The sequence below is a fragment of the Notolepis coatsorum genome (genome assembly GCF_963971535.1).
Source record: "Notolepis coatsorum genome assembly, chromosome: 15".
NCBI lineage: Eukaryota > Metazoa > Chordata > Actinopteri > Aulopiformes > Paralepididae > Notolepis > Notolepis coatsorum.
The window spans coordinates 95,747,073-95,774,501 of NC_140179.1; the positions used below are offsets into that span (position 1 = coordinate 95,747,073).

At 43.6% G+C, this 27,429-nt stretch overlaps 1 protein-coding gene across 1 annotated transcript in view; it reads left to right on the forward strand.

Moving 5' to 3' along the window:
* Positions 1-27,429, forward strand: part of LOC311241904 (chemokine-like protein TAFA-2) — a gene marked incomplete at both ends in the record, with an annotated part of 62,256 nt that overhangs the window by 26,468 nt on the left and 8,359 nt on the right. The window contains one exon of the mRNA XM_084330849.1: positions 23,343-23,495. Within this exon, the coding sequence (XP_084186975.1) occupies positions 23,343-23,495 (153 nt within the window). The remainder of the gene's footprint in view (positions 1-23,342; positions 23,496-27,429) is intronic.

Genomic DNA, 27,429 nt, shown 5'->3' on the forward strand with positions numbered 1-27,429 from the left:
CACCCATTCTAGAGCTATCCAAAACACTCATATCTCCCGGGTTTCGGCAGTCGATCTCATCATGATTTAAATTAATAGGCTTGTTTGAGATTGGCGAGGCCCGCTCAGGCGCACTGCCTCGCGCTGGGTTGTGAATGACAAGTTAACTCATTCCTGCCTGCTTGCCTGAACTTATATAGAGAGCACATCTCCGCGCAAATATAAACATGTATACTAATAATAATAATAATAATAATAATAATAATGGATTGGATTTATATAGCGCTCTTCATGACACCCCAGTGACCCCAGAGCGCTTACAGAGTCCATTATTCGTTCATACACAGTCATACTGAGGCAGACTCACTGACCTGGCTTGCTTCGGACTTCAGTGGCCTGACTGCGGGCACAAACAAATACAAATTTAAAAATAAAAAAAAGCATTTGCCAGTCTGCCAGGGCAGCCAGGCCATGCCAGTCTGCCAGGCCACGGGAAAACTCCCGCTGCTCCCTATGGCCAGTCCGCTAGTGTGTACTGTATAGCACCTTTAATTTGTACTTACTTCATTAAAACCGTATTGCATTAGACAACAATTGGCCCAATCACCAAGCTCCACCCTCTCTCTTAACTTGACTGAGGAAAGCAAAGCAACGGTTGTGATTGGAGGGTCAAGAAAAGAGGACGGAGCTTGGGATTGGCTAATTGACACTGGATTTGTTTCGTTTTTGTAAACTCCTTGACCCAGTCTGAACCTGCTTTTGCCTGCTTTCTTTTTTTTACTTTTTGAAAGAATGTATCTGAGTGAATACCCAGCATTTAAGAAAGAAAAAATATCTGAATAATATATTAGCATATTGGTTAGGGGTGGCCTAGAGGTAGAGAGGCAGACCATTGTTGGAATGGTCACAGGTTTGATTTCCCAGCACAGGAGCTTGTATTCACCCTTCACTCACCCTTCACTCACCCTTCACTCACCCTTCACTCACCCTTCACTCACCCTCCACTCACCATTCACTCACCCTTCACTCACCCTTCACTCACCCTTCACTCACCCTCCACTCACCATTCACTCACCCTTCACTCACCCTTCACTCACCCTTCACTCACCCTTCACTCACCCTTCACTCACCCTTCACTCACCCTGCACTCACCCTTCACTCACTCTTCACTCACCCTTCACTCACCCTTCACTCACCCTTCACTCACTCTTCACTCACCCTTCACTCACTCTTCACTCACCCTTCACTCACCCTTCACTCACCCTTCACTCACCCTTCACTCACCCTTCACTCACCCTTCACTCACCCTTCACTCACCCTTCACTCACTCTTCACTCACCCTTCACTCACCCTTCACTCACCCTTCACTCACCCTTCACTCACCCTTCACTCACCCTTCACTCACCCCCTTCACTCACCCTTCACTCACCCTTCACTCACCCTTCACTCACCCTTCACTCACCCTTCACTCACCCTTCACTCACCCTTCACTCACCCTTCACTCACTCTTCACTCACCCTTCACTCACCCTTCACTCACCCTTCACTCACCCTTCACTCACCCTTCACTCACCCTTCACTCTCCCTTCACTCACCCTTCACTCACCCTTCACTCACCCTGCACTCACCCTTCACTCACCCTTCACTCACCCTTCACTCACCCCCTTCACTCACCCTTCACTCACCCTTCACTCACCCTTCACTCACCCTTCACTCACCCTTCACTCACCCTTCACTCACCCTTCACTCACCCCCTTCACTCACCCTTCACTCACCCTTCACTCACCCTTCACTCACCCCTCACTCACCCCCTTCACTCACCCTTCACTCACCCTTCACTCACCCTTCACTCACCCTTCACTCACCCTTCACTTACCCTTCACTCACCCTTCACTCACCCTTCACTCACCCTTCACTCACCCTGCACTCACCCTTCACTCACCCTTCACTCACCCTTCACTCGTCCTTCACTCGTCCTTCACTCACCCTTCACTCACCCTTCACTCACCCTGCACTCACCCTTCACTCACCCTTCACTCACCCTTCACTCACCCTGCACTCACCCTTCACTCACCCTTCACTCACCCTTCACTCACCCTTCACTCACCCTTCACTCACCCTGCACTCACCCTGCACTCACCCTTCACTCACCCTTCACTCACCCTTCACTCACCCTTCACTCACCCTTCACTCACCCTTCACTCACCCCTCACTCACCCTTCACTCACCCTTCACTCACCCTTCACTCACCCTTCACTCACCCCTCACTCACCCTTCACTCACCCTGCACTCACCCTTCACTCACCCTCCACTCACCCTTCACTCACCCTGCACTCACCCTTCACTCACCCTTCACTCACCCTTCACTCACCCTGCACTCACCCTTCACTCACCCTTCACTCACCCTTCACTCACCCTTCACTCACCCTTCACTCACCCTTCACTCACCCTTCACTCACCCCTTCACTCACCCTTCACTCACCCTTCACTCACCCTCCACTCACCCTTCACTCACCCTTCACTCACCCTGCACTCACCCTTCACTCACCCTTCACTCACCCTTCACTCACCCTTCACTCACCCTTCACTCACCCTTCACTCACCCTTCACTCACCCCCTGCACTCACCCTTCACTCACCCTTCACTCACCCTCCACTCACCCTTCACTCACCCTTCACTCACCCTTCACTCACCCCCTGCACTCACCCTTCACTCACCCTTCACTCACCCTCCACTCACCCTTCACTCACCCTCCACTCACCCTTCACTCACCCTTCACTCACCCTTCACTCACCCTTCACTCACCCTTCACTCACCCTGCACTCACCCTTCACTCACCCTTCACTCACCCTTCACTCACCCCCTTCACTCACCCTTCACTCACCCTTCACTCACCCTTCACTCACCCTTCACTCACCCTTCACTCACCCCCTTCACTCACCCTTCACTCACCCTTCACTCACCCTTCACTCACCCTTCACTCACCCTCCACTCACCCTTCACTCACCCTTCACTCACCCTTCACTCACCCTTCACTCACCCTTCACTCACCCTTCACTCACCCTTCACTCACCCTTCACTCACCCTTCACTCACCCTTCACTCGTCCTTCACTCATCCTTCACTCACCCTTCACTCACCCTTCACTCGTCCTTCACTCACCCTTCACTCACCCTTCACTCACCCTTCACTCACCCCTCACTCACCCCTCACTCACCCTTCACTCACCCTCTTCACTCACCCTTCACTCACCCTTCACTCACCCTTCACTCACCCTTCACTCACCCTACACTCACCCTTCACTCACCCTTCACTCACCCTTCACTCACCCTGCACTCACCCTTCACTCACCCTTCACTCACCCTTCACTCACCCTTCACTCACCCTTCACTCACCCTTCACTCACCCTTCACTCACCCTGCACTCACCCTTCACTCACCCTTCACTCACCCTTCACTCACCCTTCACTCACCCTTCACTCACCCTTCACTCACCCTTCACTCACCCTGCACTCACCCTTCACTCACCCTTCACTCACCCTTCACTCACCCTTCACTCACCCTTCACTCACCCTTCACTCACCCTGCACTCACCCTTCACTCACCCTTCACTCACCCTTCACTCACCCTACACTCACCCTTCACTCACCCTTCACTCACCCTGCACTGCGCGTCTGGCACAGGTGCGCTGCATTGGCGCTGACACGCTCTGCTCTGCCGGGAGTCTTCTCGGATTCCCAAATATGGCCCAAATATGGGCATATGCCACAGTACCTTGGCCGATACATAGCGGCCTTCCATTACCACACCAGCTGGTCTGCCACAACAGGTACACAGAGCAATGAAATGCTTACTTGAAGATGAGGAACAACAATGAAACAATAAATAATAATAATAATAATAATAATACATTATACAATTAAATAAATTAACCGTGAAGTACATCAATTCAGCATTATGATCGATGGGGATAGAAGCTGAAGGGTATCGGAGTTGTGAAACTACAAAGTAATTAAACAGGATTAATTTTAATCATGCCTGCAGCCCAATGCCAATAAATAACTCAAGAAAGGAAGGAGAAGGAGCGCCAGGGATGAAATAATTTTACTCAAGCAATTATGCCTTCTAAGGAGAGGTGCATCTTTGTCAGCAGCCTGCTTCGACTGGCGGCACGGTGGTGTAGTGGTTAACACTGTCCCCTCACAGCTAGAAGGTCCTGGGTTCGATTCCCGCTTGGGGACCAGGTTGCCGTGTTGCCAGGTATACCCAGGTGGGGTATCTCCCGGGCCTTTCTGTGTGGAGTTTGCATGTTCTCCCCTCTGTGCTCGCAAGGATTTCCCCTCCCGATAAGATAAACCCAATGGAAAAACATGCACAACAGATTGCTAACGCTGTCGCGTCCCTGACGAAGACGGACAGGAGCACTTGGACTGGTCCCCGGGCGCGGCGCTCGCCGCAGCCCTTGTCTGCTCCCGGCTGCCCTTGGGGGGGAAGGACGACGGGATGGGAAGTGCAGAGAACATTTCATTCGGCGACTCAGTGCACATGTGTGTGTTCCTGTGGGTTGCCCATCGCAGGTGTGTGTGTTAAAATCTGCCTGACAAATAAAGACTTCTTCTTCTAAGATACAAAACCAGTGCATTTTTGTGAAGCGTTGGTGTTCAGGCTTTTAAGCTTGCCTGCTGTTGGGGTGACCTATTCATCTTAATTAAAGATATTTAAGTGGTGTGCTCCTGGTGCTGGGGTGCCGACTTCTCCATAAGTTATTGATTGCTTTAAGCAACTCATGTGGTTTGTTGTCTCCAACTATGTCATGCTATTGACCATTATGTAGACATTGAGGGCTCACTACTGCAAGACAAGTTACAAAGGAGAGAGAGAGAGAGAGAGAGAGAGAGAGAGAGAGAGAGAGAGAGAGAGAGAGAGAGAGAGAGAGAGAGAGAGAGAGAGACTGATGAAGAGGTAAAGTGCCAGACAGCACAGACGAAGCAAACCACCATTGATTGTTTCTTTTTGGTTGAGCACATACACTCCAAAATGTTTGTGCACATCCCTGTGCTCGGGCTGAACAATAGAAAAATGTGACATTGGTGACCTCTATGCACCAACAAGAGTCTATTTCATTCAAAATGTGTTAACCCTTTAAGCCTGATCGGTCCGGTACCGGTACGATATTAATCTCACGTCATAAATAGATCAATACAGTCCGTATTTCTCAAATGTAGCCATCAGGAATGTGAGTGAAGGGTGAGTGAAGGGTGAGTGAAGGGTGAGTGGAGGGTGAGTGAAGGGTGAGTGGATGGTGAGTGCAGGGTGAGTGCAGGGTGAGTGAAGGGTGAGTGGAGGGTGAGTGAAGGGTGAGTGGAGGGTGAGTGCAGGGTGAGTGCAGGGTGAACGAAAAAAACGAACGTAAAAAAATTTACGAACTAAAACAAAAAAGAAAATAAAAGAAAAAAACGCAAAAAAAAGAACGAACTAAAACGAAAACGAACAAAAAAACGAACGAAAAAAAAATTACGCAAAAAAATGAACTAACTAAAACGAAAACGCAAAAAAACGAACGCAAAAAAACGAACGAACTAAAACAAAAAGGCAAAAAAATGAACGAACTAAAACGAAAGAAAAAAAAAGAAAAAACCATTGAAACCATTGTAGTCCTAATAAAGGGCTTTCGATGGACATCGAAATGTCATAAAACTACACTACCCAGCTCATACAGTACCAGCCTCTGTCTAAGGTGGAGGGGCTGACGTGAACTTTTTTTTTAACGTTATTTTCATGATTATATCTCACGGGTTGAACAAACCTGAACGTTATTGCCATACAATACAATGTATATTGTTTCTTTACCTTTCTGTGAACGTCTAGAATTTTTTTTAACTGTACTACTTACAGTAGATTTCATTCACTGTCTTTGCTGCCCTGTAACAGATTTAACTCTGCCATTGGAAAGAGGAGATTTGTCCCAATCCATAGATGTATGAGTTGGCCTTTCATTCAGCACACACACACACACATTTATTTAATTAAATTGCAAATGGCAGCCTTTTTTGCGGTTATGTAATGGCACAGGTTAAAAAGCTCACAGCATGATGTCACACAAATGGCCCAACCACACCGGCGCAGCACCCTGCGAGGTGCCGCATTCCCTCATTAGAAGTGAACGAGCCCTTTACTCCCATCTCTGACGCACACACACAGACACGCAAAGATTCCTTGCTTTATAGTTAGATGCAACTATTACAGTTGAACCACCTTAAAGGCCCACTTGCATGTTGTATTTTTGTTCAATAAACAATGTGACTAGGCCAACGGTGACTTTCATGAATAGGGGAAAAGAAATTATCGAAATTGACCCAGTTTTAGCATTTTTATCAAACATTTTGTCGACCCAACCACAACCACCACGCACGTGGATATTTTAATCCATGGTTCATAACGTGCGTGTGTCATCTTAATGATGACGTCACAGCAGGTGCAGGGCAGCAGGGGCTCTGAGAGTCACAGGCAGGTAGTGGCAGAAGCAGAGCCTTCTTGTTACTACTACGCTAGCCGAGGAGCTAGTATCTGTTTCACCTAACACTATTTGTAAAAGCCACAACCACGTTACCATATTTGTAATAATGTAAATCATTGTGTCGTTGTACATATTGTGTATATAACGTTAGTAGCTAAGTTAGCTTGCTAGCTAGCCAGCATTCTCGAAACTCCTAACATGCCCCGATTTAAAATGGTTCTCTCCTCTTTGTATACCTTTGTCCTCACAAACAAAGTATTCTGCCAGGGAACTTATGGATACGACAGCAGTTATAAGGTGTTTGGGCTTGTAACGTTAACGTTAGTTAGCTATTGTGGTAGCCTGTTTCGTGACCGAGTGCATCAGTCATGAAAGGGGCTACTATCGTATCAACATGCCGTGATGTGTAGCTTGCTAGCCGGCATGATGCGTGTGCAGTGCTTTGCCTCACAGGTCTGAGACGAGGACCTGCACATTTTACTCGTTTCCGAAACTCTTTTACATGCCCCGATTTAAAATGGTTCACGACAGTAGACATAATGCTAACGTTAGCGGGGTAACGTTAACGTTAGCCAGAGCCATATAGCTATCTTGGTACTATGACCCGGGACAGCCCACAGACCAGTAGCGCTGCTGTACTGAACAACAGTACATGTAGTTCTTTTTTTACGACATTAAAAACCTTATAACTACTACTATAAAGTTTTGGAGCAACAGAATTAGGATTAATCTGAGTAAAGCTAAACGGAGATTTTTTTTTACATTTAATACCCCTTAACACTTTCTGCGCCAGCCGTTTTATCCATCTCTGCCGCTAGATGGCCAGCTTAAGATAGTCGTTTCCGCGGTGTTTCACTATGTTTGCGAAGCTGTGTGTGTGTTCTGTATTATAGCTGTGGAGACAATGGTGTGGCTTATTTGACAGACACTACTTGTAGTGCAACATGGATATTTTTCTTTGTTTCTACACACTGTAGTTTGTAGTTTATTACACGCTAAACATCGCGCATTTCCAAGATAATCCAGTCTTTTTTCATAGATCACGAGATAAAACGCGTTATGTGCAATAAGCCCGAATCGTTCTGATTGATTCCCTGAACCCCCAAATACTCCCAAATCAAAGGTATATAACATGTACATATGTACCTTCACAAAATCATCAAGGGGGGGGCGGGGGGGGGGGGTCGTTTTAACTCAAAACTGTGATCGTGTTTGCCGAGCATGTTTTACGTCCGGTGAAACACATAACTGTGATCGTTAGAAAAACACGTTTCAGGTTTGGTAAAATAGACATAGAATATACCTTACCTTAGCCAGAAGGTATTCCAAAAACAATAATTCCAAGTGATCGCATCACTATGTCTATACACGTTTCGATGGTAAAATACGCTTAGGCAACGGAATTGCGAGGCGATCAATGTGTTCAAGCAGGAGGAGGAGCCCCTACCAAAAACAATGCAATTCCAGTTCAGACACAGACGATACTGCCACCTGGTGATATTCGATCGGCATTGCAATTCCAATTTATACAAACGACCCAGGGACGGCTAGAATGACCGGGGATCAGAGGAAAAATATCAAAGGATCTAGAAATGTAATATTACGTGTTTGGCGCTCAACCGCTGGCGAGCAAACACATAATATTACGTGATTGGTGCAGAAAGTGTTAAGCCTGAGCGGTCTGGTACCATCAATACAGAACGTATTAATTAATGTAGCCATTAATGTATTTTTTCTAAAATGTAGCCAAGAATAAAGACCCTAACCCTGTCAAAACAGCAGTCAATGTGTATATTTTCAGCACTGTTTGTTTATCAATGATTTTTTTTTTTTTTTTTTTAATCTTTTTCCCTCCTCCTTTTTTTCGATTTTTTCTCCCATCCCACTGTTAGTCGTTATGCCAATTCCCAACCCCCTTCCTGGTTGTTGCGCACCCCCCCTACGGAGACTATCACATGCTTTCCTCCGACACATGTGCAGCCAGCCGGCAGCCAGCCTGGCAGCGCAGACTCTCACTGGGAGAGTGTAACGTGTGGAAGGTCACACTACCTCCCTCCAGATCCTTCCCTCGCTGTGCAGGCGCCCCGACCGAACTGTAGGAGTCGCTGTTTACAACGACCAGGACCCACCCACCAGCTTTCCCACCCCTAACACTGCCAATTGTGTTAGTATGAGCGACCAGCCAAGCTGGTAGCAACGCCGAGAGCTTGGCTCGAACCCAGCGTCTCCTGCGTTGGTGGCGAGTGCCTTGCCCACTACACCACCTAGCCGCCCATGATTTGAAGTGTTAATAGCGAAATATGAGTTTAGAAATATCTCAGCGCATCCCGACGGAAACCGGATGATTTAGATGGAAATAAAGGAAGCTGTCATAAGTGTGTGTAGTCGTATGAACGAGGAGACCCAGGGCTTTCGATGGAAGCTATTTACATTACAAAAAAGGAACTGTACTTACAGTAGATTTCATTCACGGTTTTTGCTGCCCTGTCAGAGTTAATCCTTGTTGTTCAGTTTGCATCTGAAATAACATAACAGTGACTTAGAAGAAAGAGGAAGTCTTCTCTACTGTCTATGATCATTAGATTGTGAATTATCAATATTTCTTCAAGATAAGCACTGTATGCTTTGTGCAGCTGTTGTTGTGTTTGAAGATTACCGTGGATTGTCTTTCTCCACAAAACAAGAATTAGCATTATTGTAGGCTATCGGAAAGGTGCAAGTGATACCAATATAGAAAATATATAAACGTGAAAAACGTCCATATCTGTGCCCAAAATAACAACTGTGTTGGAAATATGGTGTGGATAATCCTAAACATGAAATCCTATTGTGGAGGAAATTAGCCAGAGCAAGGATATACTTAGTTATCATTTTACATTTACATTTTGTCATTTAGCTGACACTTTTATCCAAAGCGACTTACAAGTTTTGTACAACAAGGCAGCAGGATTTATTAACTCAAACCAGAGTATCAAAATTCAAGTTAGTCAAGAGTTATGCTGGATGACTCCACGAAGATACAGGCCTCGTATCCCCAATAGATCTCCTGATAACCAGTGTTGAACACATTTTATACACATGGTAGAAGGGGCGGGGTCCGGTGCTGTAGGTATACACTGTGAGGTGTGAGACATCTGGCTTCATGAGGGGGAAAGGTTGGGGTCTAGGTGTTCACATGGGGGCCGGAAGGGGGGATAGACATTGGGGAAGCCAGACGGCCTTCTATCTAATCAGGAAGCTGTTGAAATTTGAAAACAGATCACTTTCAAGTCTCTGTAATCAGTATACATTATCCAGTAAGTGATTGTTTTCCATAAACGGTATTGATTACATCTTATGCCTAACACTGATATTGGTTCACTAATTAATGCCTGAAGACAACTGTGGCAGCTTTTTATTATTATTATTATTATTATTATTATTATTATTATTATTATTATTATTATTATTATTATTATTATTATTATTATTATTATTATTATTATTATTATTATTATTATTATTATTATTATTATTATTATTATTATTATTATTATTATTATTATTATTATTATTATTATTATTATTATTATTATTATTATTATTATTATTATTATTATTATTATTATTATTATTATTATTATTATTATTATTATTATTATTATTATTATTATTTATTTTTAATAACTCCCTCTTCCTTCCTATTGAGCTGTGCTATTGAGCCGATACATGAAATATGAAAACTGCACAACCTTATTTATTTCTAGACATTTAAAATGTTCTTTATTGACACAGTTTGAGAACCACTGCACTAGTATATCATCCGCGCAATATCCTTAGTGAATGGCTTGCAAAGACGGAGCAAATACTGGGTGCCGCAGTTAACTCATTCACGGCCAACCACGACTATAGTCGGGTTATCTCGCCAACCGTTGAGCGCCAAAACCCGAGTATAGTCGGGTTTTCCATCGTTTTCATTGCTTTTTCTTTTATTCGATTTTTTTATTCTATACAGTCTCACGGACCTCGGTGTTACCATTGGAACTCATTCTGAGATCCCAAGAGTGCAATACCGGCCAAACCTGCTAGGTGGCAGTACCCTCGCCTACCCTTTGAAACCTTATTTCACACTGTGTGTTACATTGTATATGATCCGGGCGGAGAATTTAGACCAAGCCAAGTGAATCGCTTCATCCGAGCACTTTGAAACGTGTTTAGCGCACTTGAGGCATATCTTGTGCCACTTCATGTCAGGGACCCGATGGACATCAATACTGGAAATCGCGATCAGACAATTGGAATATTCTTTTTGGGATACCTTCTAGTAAAGGTAAGGACTATATGACATCAATCCTACTTTGATCCAACAATGATTTCACATCGATTGCAACGATCATGTCACATACTCCAAAACGTATGCTGTTGCTGACGATCAGATCATCAAAAAATGACCCCCCCCCCCTTTGATGCATTCATGATGAAACATAATACCTATTATATACCTTTGATTTGGAAATAGTAACGTGTCCAGGTGAGCAACGCGAACGCCTTTAGCTAAATTCACATATCGCTCCATAACGCAGCTTCCAGGAATTAGCCAGGATCACTCTTAAACTATACAATATTAACCACGGGATAACACGCGAACGTATACATGAAAACATTGTTGGAAGCAATGTTGGACAAGAGATAGTAACTGTCAAATGAGCCATAGTATTGTCTCCATAGCTATAATATAGAATATAGATATAGCCCTGCAAACATCGTGATGCACAGTGAAAATCCCTATCTTTTAAAGCGTGGCCCAATGACTACAAGGATGGATAAAATGGCTGGCGCTGAAAGTGTTACGGGTGCTATTAGCGCTGCACAATCCATTCTTTGTGAATTCTAGTGTATGAGAAGGTTCAGGCAGGATTCGATCCTAGGCCAGCATGGATACATGTGGTTCTAGAGGCGAGTGTCATACTGCAAATCATGTCACTGTTTGTATGGGTCTTTGTTTGTATGGGTACAATTTTGACACATGCTGCCAATCAGTTTATTGCCTCGATATCTTGTGACATCTTGATTTTATCCAGCTAGTGTATTGCCTAGGGTTATGATTAGCATACTCTCTTTCTCTCACTGTGTGTGTGCGTGTGTGCGTGCACATGCATGCATGTGTATTAGCTTGTTTGCCTGTTATTTCCGCATAATTATTACCTGAACAAGAGATGACAAAAGACAAGCTGAGTGAGAAAACAAGCACTCTGCTCTCAGATCTATCACCGGTGATAGTTAAGGTGCTCATCACAGTATCTATCACCGGTGGTAGTTTATTCCGCCCGTACGGTCTATCGGCGGACCGCAAACACATCATGTCATAAATCAATCTCTCCAGACTTGTTGACAAAAGTAACGTTTTTTTCCCCAAACGTATTCAAGTATAAACATCATAACCATGTCACAACAGAATTTATAATGTATATTATCATCAATACGTTAGTTTAGGAATAGGTTAAAGTGTTATTAGATAGATTTTACTTTTCGATTGGGTCAAGTCTATTTTGCGAGAGGCGACCATTTTGGATATTTTGAACCATGGGAATTGTAGTTTCTTTGCTGCCATTTTGTAGAGGCCAGCGCTAGCTGTGGATCAGCGTTGACATTTTTCAGAACTACACTTCTTGAAAGCCTCTATGGGGTTTCAAGCTTCATAATTCTGTATGCATTTTTTAATAACTCTTATTATTCGGGATAATAAACCACAAAATGTAATGTTATTGACAAATATTGAAGCACAGTTAGTTTCTATTCCCAATGTTTAGCATGCAGCAACAATTAGATTTGAAATTAGTTTCAAAACGTTTGCACCCTGATCAAAATAAAAAAGTACATTCGATTACAGTAGATTTCATTATCTGTTCTCATGCACGCCTGGTGATACTAAATCCAAATTGAACTCGGCCATTTGAAAGATAATATATGTATATATATAAATGTGCGAATTGGCTATAATAAGGTAATTTATAAGCCTGCTATTCTATATTCTATAATAATATTTAAAATTGCATTGGTCCGGATTGGGAGAATTCAGTACTGTATCTACAGAACCTTCTGTTTAGTCATCTTCCCTTTATTCATTTCCTTAGATTTCTTGTACACATGATCTCAAGAGGGTACTGAACGAGATCAGTGGCAGTTCTTCATGTCTGGTCATTATTAGCATGGTGTTATTCACTGTCAAAGATGCAAAGAAAAATCATAAGTCATATTCTCCTTTGTTTCATCACAATTTAAGCAAGCCTAGTAATAGACACAATATTTCTGACACTGGGAATACATTCACTGAGGTCCATAGATGTCCCTAGATACCAAGAATATGCAAATTACTGTGTAGAAGTGGAGCAATATTCCATTTACTTAGGTATGTATTTTATTTAAGGTGCTCATCACAGTATCTATCACAGGTGGTAGTTAAGGTGCTCATCACAGCATCTATCACAGGTGGTAGTTAAGGTGCTCATCACAGCATCTATCACAGGTGGTAGTTAAGGTGCTCATCACAGTATCTATCACAGGTGGTAGTTAAGGTGCTCATCACAGCATCTATCACAGGTGGTAGTTAAGGTGCTCATCACAGCATCTATCACAGGTGGTAGTTAAGGTGCTCATCACAGTATCTATCACAGGTGATAGCACAGGAGGACGCGTATGAGTTGTGTCACATCGTCTGAGGTGATCGAGATTTTAATTTCCTGTGAGACAAAGCACAGGTTTTCTTGTAAAAAAAACATTGCCGCCATGTCTTGTAATGACTAGCCTACTGCGAGCACATGGGGCTGCAGAGGGAAAATGATGGCGTCTGTGACTGAGATAATGTACTTTATTTACAATCATGTAAATCAACATTATCATCATCATCATAATGCACCTGAATTTGCATCATAGAAGTAACCTTGCACCTCCTCGCTGGCATTGCCCCTGCCGATCTCAGACAGGAAGTTGCCAGCCGAGTCGAGAAAAAACGAAAACTACTAGTGATGAAAGCCACCTCTTCCATCACCCCCCGGCCCAATGACTGAAGTCAGGAAGAAGCTTCCCCAGCCGTGCCCAGCCCCTAACGAAGTCCAGAGAATAAACCAGACTCCAGCTCTGGATGGAAAAGCTCCAGAAGGACCCTCCTCCAACTCTCATGGGAATCCCCCCCCCCCCCCCCCCCCCCTACCGAACACCTTCCCCCCGGGCCAGAAGCACCAGTGGAAAACACCTCAACCGCCTGAGAACGAGAACGGGACGATCAAAATGTGCCCTGGTCCGATGGGGCTACAAGACTGGCCCAACCATCTGTGAATGTGGAGAAGCAGACCGTACTCTGGAGCGCTGCCTCGTCTGCCCTCTGCTACCCCTGCAGCTCAAAAGGACTGTGTAAAGAAATTGTCACAAATTGCTTCAAAGAAACAAAAAGAACATCATAATAAAAAACACATATATCTCAAACTTTACTTCCATGGCACATTTCCCCCTTCAGCTGCAGCAGCAGGAGTTCAAAGAGAGGACGACCTGCGGCACTTATAGCTTTAGAAGCTTTAACCATGTGCTTTAACCGTGTAGAAGAAGAAAGAAGAAACTCTTTATTCGCCTAGTACAGTACATAATACTGGGCCCTCATTTATCAAAATTCTTAGAAAAGTGTTCTATTTTCCTTCTTAAGCACGGCATTTAGAATGTGTGTACGTAGGGCGGTCAGGTGGCATAGCGGAGATTGCGTTCGTCACCAACGCCGAAGACGCTGGATTCGCCTGTTCGAATCCAGCTCCCGGCGTTGTCACCAGCTTGGCTGGCCGTTCACACTAATACAATTGGCAGTATTAGAGGGTGGGAAAGCTGGAGGGGTGGGTCCGGGTCGTTGTAAACAGCATCTCCTACAGTTCGGTCGGGGCGCCTGCTCAGCGCGGATAGGATCTAAGGGGGGTAGTGTGATCCTTCCACACGTTACACCCTCTCAGTGAGAGTCCGTGCTGCCAGGTGAAAAGAAGCGGTTGATTGGCTAGACGTGTGTCGGAGGAAGCACGTGATAGCCTCCACTCTCCCAGACCGACTGTGGGGGGTAAGTGCGCAGCGACCAGGAAGGGGATTGGGAATTGGCATAACGACTAACATTGGGATGGGAGAAAAATCGGAGGAAAAAGGAGGGGGAAAAAGATCAATAAAAAATTAAAGAATGTGTGTACGTACAGAAAAATCGGGATTTATCACACGTGCGTACACAGGTTCTATGCACACTCCGTGTTGATAAATACCATTTGTTCTACGCTCCGCGCTCGTGCACGATTTTAGGTATTTGCATATAGAACCGCCCGTAATTAACCATATATGGTAATGGGACACCCCCATGAAATGTGGAAAAGTGGACTAAGCCGAGCGAAGCGTGTTATGGGAGAAATACGCGACAGGCTGACACGTACGGTGATGATATCTATTAACTTCCTAAAGACCATTGCTGCCTGGGCAGCGCAAACACTAATAAATACCGTTAACCACTGTTTGCCATTGGTGTCATTAATAACCATGCTGGAATATGCCTTTTCTTCGTTTTGTTTGATTAATACCCAGGGATTAAAGTTCTCCGTCAATTTTCCACCTGCATATGATTTGTAGAGGCATACAATCTATTTTTATGTCGGTATTAGGTAGCCTATATAAACAATAATACGAGAGCCAGGGTGCGATCCAGGAGGGGAGCTCGGTGAGCTATAGCTCCCCTAGATCAGACATCAGCTCCCTTGGGGGTCTCTAAAGCTCCCCTCGGGGTCTCTAAATTACTGAAAATAAATGCTACTTTTGCCATGCATTTCTCATTTTTCTGTAATTTTCTGTATCATCATCGTGTATAATAATAAACGTATGCTATTTTGGATGTATGATTAATGATTTGCGCACTAATTCACACGTAATATGGCAACATGCATGCTATTCTTGCAATTACCATTCGGAGCGCGGAGGCGCTGCAGCCTGCTGCGACTATTATTAGTATTACAACGCCCGGTGACCGTGCCGGCGCTTGCGGTCGGACTCGTATCAGAACACAGGATAGGATTAGATACTGTAGACAGTGTTGGATGATGATCTATCATCTAATTAAATGGATACTTTTTTTTTTATCATGGAATGTGCTGTGGAAGCCCAGACCGTCCAGACGGCCGGACCTCAACAAGTGAGTTGTCTAGTATTATGTGTTCTGTAGTTACTGAAACTGATTGAATATGTGACAGGATTCAAGAGGTTTATTTGTCACATACATACATAGGCTACATTAACGTCCGCGATCACAGTATCCTCCAACAGTCTGACTCCTCCCTGAGAGGCGCACCGCGCGTCGCGCGCGCACCCCCCCCCCCCCCCCCCCCCCGCGGCGCAAAAAATATTATTTGGCTGGCTCACCCAAAGACCATGCTATGGATCGCACACTGACGAGAGCATATAAGAACAATGAATCTCACTGCCATGTAGCCTACGCCATGTGTAGCCTGCCTATATGTGATCAATACAAACTTGAACTTGAATTCCATCATGTCTGTGCGGGAGCTCACAAGGCTGTTGTCACAATGTAAATAAAAACGTGCACTGAAAAGTTACAGTATGTAGTTGGTTGATTATTTGTATGACAGTCAGTAAACCCTTGCAAAAAGTATCCGTTTTATTTAATGAATTGAAAACATGCAGCATTGCCTTCCTCTCGGCATGCAGCAACGACATGTATCAGGCAAATGCGCATCACTGAGTGGAATCCCTTTCTATTCACATAACTGCATTTGTGATGGAGCTTTGACAGCTACATGGGTGGTACAGTAACAGTCTATTGCTCGATCCATCTCCAATATCACGATGGACCGTGCCGGTGGCCAAAGACCCAAGGGTGGAGAGGACTTGAATTAATGTGCATGGGGATGGCATTTGTGCGTTTTGTTCCACGCTCCAATTTCGGTCTCAAATTGCGGTACAAATGAAGGAGGTGTCTCGGGTATAGCGGACTCTAGTTAATATTAGGTTCTCTCTGCAATTAGACTGCCCCTCATTCATTCATTCATTCCTATCTGCTATCTCTGAAAACAGTTCCCCGCGAGCGCAGTCAGTGCACCCCAGTATTCCGATAACCCTATATATAAACCATGCTGCATTCATTCGGAAAGAAAGACCTATTCCAAATGCTATATTTATAGGGTTTGACAATAATTACACTACTGTCGCTATTTTACAATGAACTATAATGAATTACGAGGGATCATACAGAACACGTCAGTGTTAAAACTAATGCATGGAAGCTTATTTCCGCGTTGCAATATTCATATTCTACCACCGGGCGGCAGGTACGCACGGTCGGAGCTGTGCGTAAATATACTCACAAAGTCAAGCACACGTCCCACACTTTGCTTAGAAATTATCGTACGCACGGGTTACGCACATATCTGTGCGTACGCACCATTGATAAATGAGAGCCCAGTGTATATTCTGTATTTAGCCCAGCACGCATGTCTTTTATTGTGTGGGAGGAACCCAGAGTACCCAGAGGAAACTCATGCAGGCGGCTAGGTGGTGTAGTAGGCAAGGCGCTCGCCACCAATGCAGGAGATGCTAGGTTCTAGCCCAGCTCTCCGCATTGCTATCAGCTTGGCTGGTCGTTCATACTAACACAATTGGCAGTGTTAGGGGTGGGAAAGCTGATGGGTGGGGATCGGACGTTGTGGACAGCGACTCCTACAGGTCGGTTGGTGCGCCTGCGCAGCAGAATCAGGAAGCGACGGGGGCGGCGTGTCCCTCCCACGCAGACCCCCGCCGCTGAGAGATCGCGCTGTGCAGGTGAAAAGATGCAATGGCTGCTTCCTCGAGTACCGGAGGGGACACGTGATGTAAGACTTCGTCCACATTGCAGCCGGCTTGTGGGAGGCATGGCCTAACAGCGTTCGAGACAGGGGAGGGTAGAATTGGACGATACGAAATTGGGATGGGAGAAAAATAGAAAATTGGAGAAAAAAGTAGATACAAAAAAAGGAAACTCATGCAAACACAGGGAGAACATTGCCCCCCCCCCCCCCCAGAAGGGTTAGAACCCATGACCTGAACCGCTGCTCCACCGTGCTGCCATGAACTTCTTGACTCTATGAGAGCTGCACTGGCTTTCTGTTGCTGCACAAATCCACTTCAAGGTCCTTGACCTGGCAACTGGCATACTGTGCAAGCAGGGGGAACAGCTCCCTCCTACCTCCAGTCTAATGGTCTCTAACTACACGCCCTCAAGACCCCTACGCTCTGCATCTTCTGGCCTCCTGAGACCCACTCCTATTTGGGCTCCTTGGGGGGGGGGGGGGTTATTGAAACGAAGCAGGCTATTCTCTGTCCTGGCTCCAGGTGGTTGAACGAACTTCCCACCACAGTCAGGACAGCTGAAACCACCACAGTCAGGACCCACCCAATGATCCACCGCCAACTAAAAACACTTCTTCAATCAATATCTGATAAAAAAAAGTGTCTTAGTGTCTTTTACTAATAATAAACATAATAATAATAAACTTTATTTTTTTCATACAGAAATTGCAGTTGAAAGTGCTTCACAGCAGTAAAAAAAAAAAAGAAAAAATACAGGCATAAGCGAGCATAAAAAAGATAGAGAGGTAGCAAGGTAAGGTAAATCACAGTGTTTCACATTAGGATCTAGCACCTCAATAGGCATCTCTGTTTACTAATACAGTATGTACTTTGCTACTATGTATATACTACTATCTATCTACTATGTACTAGTATGCCCATACTACACTAACTACTATGCTAATTATGTCTATACTACTATGCAATGAAGTTCAATACTGTCATATGAATGAATGAATGAATGAATGAATGAATGAATGAATGAATGAATGAATGAATGAATGAAAAAGTTTTTTTTTGGACATGTTATTCTCCATATTTCTCCAAACAACTCACGATATCTTGTTCCGTCGAACCAAACAATCATAGCAACAAATAAAAAAAACATTAAAAGAAAAACATGAAAAAAAGAAAAAAAGAAAGAATTATAAACAAAAGGTCAAGAGCAATGTGTTTGGTTAGCAGACATGTCCAAAAAAGGAGTAGAGGGAAGCTAAGCTTATTGATCCCTACCCCCTTACATTTATATTTGTTCTTCCATACATTTTACTAGATATAACATAATTTAGTGTATTACAATATAGAATATACTTTTACTTATATTAAAAGATTACAAGAAAAGAAAAAAACTTGATTCACTTGACAGCAGTGAATATAGTACAGCACTACATACACAATATAACATAACTTTGTTTATCCTCAATACTCATTTCTGTATTTTTCCAATGTGTATTTTTTTAGCTGCTTTTTTAATTGTGCCACATGTTTACTCTGTTTGATGTATTCGGGTAAATTATTCCACAACTTCACTCCACACACCGATATGCACATGCTTTTCAGCGTGTTTGTTTACCATTGGTTGTTTAAGATTCCCTCTCCCTCTTTTTTTATTTTTTTTTATTGATCTTTTTCCCCCTCCTTTTTCCTCCGATTTTCTCCCAGTCGTTATGCCAATTCCCAATCCCCTTCCTGGTCGCTGCGCACTTACCGCGTCTATACTTTCCGTAGCCGCATTTCTGCAGACCCCTCTCTGATTGGTTGAGCCCATTTCTGCAGACCCCTCTCTGATTGGTTGAGCGAAGCCCCTCTCTGATTGGTTTAACTCGTCACGCGGCAAAAGGCAAGCGTAATGTTTTATCATATCAAGAAGATAAAAAGAAATGTACTACCAGATTAGCGTATAACGTTATTTCGCGTGACAACACAGCCAGCTGTCAGAAACTGTACATTGTAACGTTATATAACATAACGTTATGTTATTTCGCGTTCATCTCATGCACCTTGTTGTGTATCCTGTTTCTTTTTCCTCATTATTATATTCAGAGTTAATTATATTGTTTACACTGTCTTTCTTCTATTATAACCCTGCCCATTTGATGTTCCCAAACATTTTGGGAACATCATATTCAGAAAGTATCACAGAGACTTCTATTGACCAAGGAATTAGTTATTATTAGTAAGACACAACATTTCAATCAAACATATAATAACATGTGTTTCATCATACCAACTGATCCTGGTGTGACAATACCTAACATTTAGATTAACCAAGTTAATGCCTTAACTAGACAGTTTATATCTGGCTTTGTATACAATGAGGGCAGTTTTGTAATCCACTAGGTCCATAAATTGCAATGCTTGTAGCTTTATAAATAAGTTATTGGTGTGTTCATAATATCCTACATTGTTGATTATTCTTATTGCTTTTTTTTTTGCATGGTGCATATTGGCTGTAGAGTGCTTTTGTAGGTATTACCCCACACCTCCGCACAGTAGCTCATATATGGTAGGAAGAGTGTACAGTACAGTGTATACAGTGTTTTTTGGTTTAGAATGTGTTTTATCTTGCATAGAACACCAACACTCCGTGCCAATTTAGTCCTGACATATTTGATATGAGGTTTCCAGTTGAGTTTGTGGTCTATTATCACACCCAGAAATGTATTCTCAAATACCCTCTCCAGTTTAATACTATCAATCATTAGTTCCACCGGTATGAACAATACCTCTTACCCTTAGCTGCCAGCGGTGAACCCCTCCTGCTGCCCTGTTGTACACAATTTGGATAAAAGCTAAATGACTAAATGTAAATGTACGACTGGCATAGGCTACATACAGTCTGATTTGGAGAATGCAAAATGCCATGGCTGGGAAGATGGTGATTATGTAAATCCAGGACAACAATAATACAAGCAGGACTGAGCAGATGAGTAAAAAAATTCACAATAGTTACATCTACACATCCACCATAGGACTAAGGCTACTTTCCATTCAGGAATTCGGCAGGCTTAAAGGGATATTTCACTTTCGTGGAACGTTTCTAGTTCCAGCAGTTCTACCTCTATGTAATAGCGACCACTGCTGTCCCCGTTGTCCGCTGTCAACACCACCATTCCACCTCCGGTGTCAGGCTCCTCGTTCACTTTTGGGGACCATGTCTAAAAATTACTTCTGAAGTTTAAACAACTCACTGCGAATTTCAAAAACACAATACTGAGTCAAAGGTGCGTGTTTGTTTTGGCATTTGATGTGTGAATTGATGTGAAAAAAAAACGTTAGGTAAATATGCTTTTTTTGTGTGCCCTATCTCAAGCCCTGCCCTCTTTTCTCTATCCTCCCATCACAACTGTTGCTTCCCTTCAACAAAGAGATGAAATTATTAATCAAGTGAAATAGCCTGAAAAGGGGGAAACAATAATGATTATTTGATGTCACAACTGAACCATTCTGTCTCTGCTCGACCATGTCGGGACTCGCAGAAAGCCATTCCTCTGTTTTGGTGTCACACATTGATGTGGAATAACTTGATCAGATTATTCAGGTAGAGATGGACAACAGAGTCTTTGATTAAGGACAGATTTTACTGATGGAATGACATGTTACAACCAGCCTAGATCTCTAAACAATGGCGAGCTAACAAAGCATTTATACAGGAGAGAAGACTAAACTAAGTGGAGCACGTACATCATATGAATTATAGATATGATGTACAGAGATAACTGGGATAATGATGTATACTTATGAGAAGGCTATGTGTGTGTGCATATATGTGTACAAGTTAAAGGTAATGTGTAGAGAGAGAGAGAGAGTGAGTGAGAGAGGGGTAGTGTGTTTGTGCATGTGTGTCTGTGTGTTAGAAAGAGAGAGAAAGAGAGATGTGTGTTTCCCTGCCACACATCAAAAAGGTTCAGAACTGGTCTGGGGGGAACCAATACTGGACTCATTCCAAAGTCAAATACATTCCTGTGTATGTTAGTGGGGGCAGCATAGAACCACCCTACCACTAAGAACTCCGCTAGAGAGTGTGTGTGTGTGTGTGTGTGTGTGTGTGTGTGTGTGTGTGTGTGTGTGTGTGTGTGTGTGTGTGTGTGTGTGTGTGTGTGTGTGTGATCTGAGCGGCACGGTCGGGCAGAAATGCATTTGTCTTTCATTTTTCTTTCTTGTTTTTTTGGGGCAGAGTATGAGTCAGCCTCCCCGCAACCTTCTGGCGAATACCTCTTGTTATTGTGATGTAGGAGTGCAGATGCGAGGGATTGGTACACCCTTTTCAAGTGTGACGTCACGTCATCTCCTATATCTGTCATGCCCACACATATTGTAGCCTATGACAGCTGTTATCAGTTGCATACAGTATGTAAATTTATCTGGCAACACATTCTGATATAACAGTGACTGTACTGTGCACGCTTCTTCACTCAAAAGCATCACATTGTGTACATACTAAAGGTACAGTGAAAAGGTAACTAACTAAAATATCATTATTGTTATCTTCCTTTATCCAGTGTACAGTAGATCAATATGCAGTGTACAGTAGATCAATGTTCAAACAAGGACGCAAGTGTGAAATCTAGGGATGCTTGATATTGGCTATATTGTCCAACTCTTAATTTCCGATACCGATATCAACCGATATCAACGATACCGATATATGGAGGGTTCCCTCCCCCCCAAAAAACTGAATAATTTCAGGTAATTAACCATACATATCTCTTGTTGTGGAATTAACACAACATTATGCATACTTTTGACAATAAATTAAATCAGAATTTGTTCTTACTTGCTTGCCTGGGTAAATAAAGGTTATAGAAATGTAAAAAAAAAGAAAAAAGTGAAAACCGATACCGATATTTTCCGATATCACATTTTAATGGCGATATCGGCCGATAATATCGGTAGGCCAATAATATCGGACATCCCTAAGTGTAATCCCTTATATCACAATCCTCAAACATTGAACATCTCTATAAAACTATGAATCCAATTCTACGTCTGTGAAATAGGGCTGTTTCCATCCCTGTTTCCCTCTGTGGTGGTTTGGTACAGTAGTGGCTGGTAACATGGATTCAGCTCTTTCCATCTACCTGAACACACTGCTTTGATTTAATCAAGTACAAACACTTCTTTTAAATAACAACTGTGAATTCTGCCACGATAATACATGCAAATACAGCACAACAAAGTAATTAACTCATCTTACTTGTTATTCTACAATAAACACAGTTGGACGTTAGTCGAACACACACACACGCACGCACGCACGCACGCACGCACGCACGCACGCACGCACGCACGCACGCACGCACGCACGCACGCACGCACGCACACACACACACACACACACACACACACACACACACACACACACACACACACACACGCCACACTTGTTGTCTGCCACACAAGCAATAACTGGCTATGCGGAAGCACACCTCATGAAAATGTCACATGCAATTAAAAGAGCACAGAGCAGCAAAGAGCCCTAAATAATTCAGACAATGAAGCGTGACGTGGAAATTAGCCCCAAATGCTGCATACAGTAGCAGCAGCACCTCAAAGGAACGTAGAAACCTCTTATTGTAGGAAGTCTGAAACTTGGGCTAAACGCCAAGCATATTTTCCATATTTTCCACCTGTTCTTTTGTTTGCATTTCTACTAGTTTCCTAATAAAAAAATAAAAGTATAAATCTGTTTATTTGCACTTAATTTTTTTTTACAAACTTCACATATACATAAACACCCACAAGACCCCCCCACACACTGCCCCAACACAACCCCCCCCCCCCCCCCCCCCCAAGATCCCCCAACCTCAGGACGCCCCCCGCACACACACATCTCCAACATATGGAAAAAGAAAACAACACCGAAGGGTCCCTTTTTTCTAATACAATGTATTATTAAAATGTATTATTGAGCTTGAATGAATTTGGCTAATTATTATTCCCTTTGCTTATTTTCTAACAGCGCACCATGTCAGAACGGGTACCTGCGAGGTCGTGGCGTTACATCGGTGCTGCAACAAGAACAAAATTGAGGAACGCTCACAAACTGTGAAATGTTCCTGCTTTCCTGGGCAAGTGGCCGGCACAACCAGAGCGGCTCCTTCCTGTGTAGATGGTAAGGTTCCGACTGAATCTTTTAAACGTTTTTGCTGATGGTCTCTTCCACATTTTCAGGGGGTTGTTTTTGCTGAGATAATCAGCAAGTCCTTAGTCCAAGTGCACTACCTTTTAGGATGTTATGAGTGGAGTTGGATGTTAGGCAGAGGTGGGACCAAGTTGTTGTTTTGCAAGTCCCAAGTAAGTCCCAAGTCTTTACACTCAAGTCCAGAGTCATGTGCCGAGTCAAGACGGGCAATTCCTTTTTTTTATCCACTTTTTCTCCTTATTTTCTATTTTTCTCCCATCCCAATTTTGCCTCGCCAATTCTCCCTTCAATTCTCCCCTCCCCTGTCTCGAACGTTGCTACCTCCCACTGGTCGGCTGCAGTGAGGACCAAGCCTTGCATCACGTGTCCCCTCCGGTACACGAGGAGGCAGCTGTCGCATCTTTTCACCTGAACAGCGCGATCTCTCAGTGGCGAGGAGTAACGCGTGGGAGGCTCACGCTGCCCCCGATGCTTCCTGATTCTGCTGTACAGGCGCACCAACCGACCTGTAGGAGTCACTGTCCACAACGTCCAATCCCCAACCCACCAGCTTTCCCACCCCTAACACTGCCAATTGTGTTAGTATGAACGACCAGCCAAGCTGGTAGCAACGCCGAGAGCTGGGCTCGAACCCAGCATCTCCTGCGTTAGTGGCGAGCGCCTTGCCCACTGCGCCACTTAGCCGCCCTAAGACGGGCAATTCCCAAGTCAAGTCCCAAGTCAAGACTGGTAAGTCTCAAGCAAGTCACAAGTCTGAAACTTTGGGTTTTTTCGAGTCCTGATCATGTCCTAATGCGTTCTTTACAAATGTAAAGCCATTTCAAAATGTGTCATTGGGGTTAAGTCGAGTTGCAAGTCATCAAATCGAGTCCAAGTCATGTGACTCAAGTCTACACCTCTACTACAAAGTGCTTAGCTAGAACCACAGCTGTCGAGTGGCTGGTGATTAATGTGTTATTTGTAACAATATTGTTCAGACTTCTTTTTCAACTCCTCTTATGTTTTTGTTTTTGATGACCATGGGGGACCCAATTCATAAGCCCTTTCCTTTGGGCTTTCTGGGTATGCACCTCCAACGCCTTTTGTTTATACTGACTGTTTGTTTTCGGCATGCTAAATAGCCTGCCTGTAAAATGTATTTGTAAAATGATTGAATCCTGCTTGTAAAATGATTTAATCAATCAATCAACTCTACAGAATGTTTTATTTATTACTTTATTTGAAAGGTAGCTGTAATCTGTTATGGTTACCGAAAAAGCACTGTAATCTGATTACAGATCGGGTACTATATCAAATTGTATGGAAGAATTTTGATTGTGAGATCATGAACAAAAACACATTTTAAAAGTAATGATTGGTTGAACATAATGATAACACCACACTATTATAATTTTGTTTTACATGGATTTTGGATGCAAAGTAAGCCAAATGGAACTGAAAGTAATCAGATTATGTAATCTAGTGGATTACCTTACTGATTACAATTTTAAGTAGGATCTGTAAACTTCCTAAACATTTTACTTTCTTCTTCTTCATACTTGATAAATACCTGGGATGACCAGGTATAGATGAGTTAATACGCCGGGTCCATTTCTCAGGGTTCATGCTGGCGTAATGTGTCCTCTGGAAATAGATTCACTCTTGAAGCCCTTCTTCTTTCATATTAGTGTCAGTGAAACTGAAGGCTCCAATCAGCGCTGAAATCCTAAGAAACGTTGATCATTAAAAGGACTGCCAGATCAGACGTATACATGAGGACTTCCTGTTTTTCATCAAATAGTATATTTCTAGGCAGGCGGTGAAGGTGCTACTACAACACGAGTGTGAAACTACACTGTAAAAAAGAAGACTGTAAAAAACGGTAAACGTCTGGCAGCAACGGTTGCCAAATACTTACTGTCAAATTACAGTAAAATCAAATACATTCACAGATTACAACCTTTATTTAATGATTCATATTTTGATAAAATGTCATTTACTGTATTTTTATGGCATTTATTCATTCATTTATTTATTTATTTTAGAAAAACAAAAGTAATGTTTAAAATAATACAGTGAATTTCCTGTGAATAAACTTTTTTTTTTACAGTGTAGGCGCACGTTGATTTCCTTACGCTGAGAACCTTGAACCCGAGGTACGCGTCCCAGCTGTCAGGAACACACAGCTCTCATATAGAACACTTCTCTTATTCGTTTATTGGGGGGTGTATGTCCAGCAGTACGTCAGGTTTTATCGCTGCACTGCTGCTTTTGAGACCATATTGAAGCTTTTGAAATATATTACCAGCACAAAATACCTTTTATTATGTGCATGCAATGTACCAGCTTTCAAAAACCATGCTTTTTCCTAAGAGGCTCTTTAATGTTTTTTTAGCATGTATGTGCTGCAGGGGTGTAAAAAGTACCCAGAAATTATACTTAAGTGAAAGTATGGGTACCGTCTCAAAATCGTACTCAAGTAAAAGTCAGAGTATCTGGCTAAAAACACACTTGAGTCAAAGTAAAACAAGTTTCAACTTTTAAATGTACTTAAGTACTAAAAAGTTAAAGTAAAAACCTTTTTTTATTGCAAGGGGTAGACCAGGGGTCTCAAACTCATTCCATCGTGGGCCAAGTTTGAATTTTAACTTCACATTACACCAGGTGAGTTAGTTGAAGAGGTGAGCCAATTAGTGAAATCATCAGCTGGTGTTTAGGCAAGGCTGTAATGAAACCAAGCATACACTCACACAAGGACCAATCAGCATGGGTATGGGCGGGTTAATTTTCCATTGATGGGGATTTGATTGGCTGTTTTTAAATAAAGTGCGGCCGCAGGATTAGTAATGTTAGTTCGGCAAGAGAAACAAATAATACGAATTAATTAAAATGGTTGGACCTGCGAGATTTGTACTTTGTACTTTAATAATAATAATAATAACTTCGTTTTATATAGCGCCTTTCAGAGGACCCAAGGTCGCTTTACATAGGGGGGGGGGGGGGGGGGGAGATGACAAATTAACAACATAGTGGACAGACACAACATATACATATATAGAGTGAGAAAGTTAGGGGTTGAAGGCCAAGTTGAAGAGGTGGGTTTTGAGCAGTTTTTTAAATGAGTCCAGAGTTGGGGCGGTGCGGAGTTCTGCGGGGAGGGAGTTTCAGAGGGTGGGAGCTGCCACGCTGAAAGCTCTGTCCCCGAACGTCCGTAGTCTGGTTCGGGGGATGGAGAGCTGACCAGTGTCCGTGGATCGCAGGGACCGTGACTGAGTGTAGGGGTGGAGGAGGTCAGTGCGGTACTGAGGTGCCAGGGCGTGAAGGGATTTGTAGGTGAGCAGGAGGGTTTTGTAGGTGATGTGGGATTTGATAGGGAGCCAGTGGAGGTGGATGAGGATGGGGGTGATGTGCTGCCAGGGTTTGGTGCGGGTTAGAACCCTGGCAGCTGAATTTTGAACATACTGGAGCCTGTCCAGGGTTTTGCTTGGGACCCCGGACAGGACCCCGTTGCAGTAGTCCAGGCGAGAGGTGACGAAGGCGTGGATGAGGGTCTCAGCTGTGGTGTCGGAAAGTGATGGTCGGAGTCTGGAAATGTTTCTGAGGTGAAAGAAGGCGGATTTGGTGAGGGAATTGACATGGGATTGATAGGAAAGGGTGGAGTCCAGGATAACGCCCAGGTTGCGGACCTTAGGGGATGGGGAGATGGAGCAGCCGTCAATGTTGAGGGTGAGATCCCCAACCTTCCGGAGCAGAGCCTTGGGTGCCACAACCATGAGCTCGGTTTTATTGTTGTTGAGTTTGAGGAGATTAGATGACATCCAGGTTTTTATTTCGTGAAGGCAGTTGATAAGGGAGTGTGGGGGAGATGGGTGGATGGTTTGGTGGAGAGGTAGAGTTGAGTGTCGTCGGCATAGGAGTGGAAGCT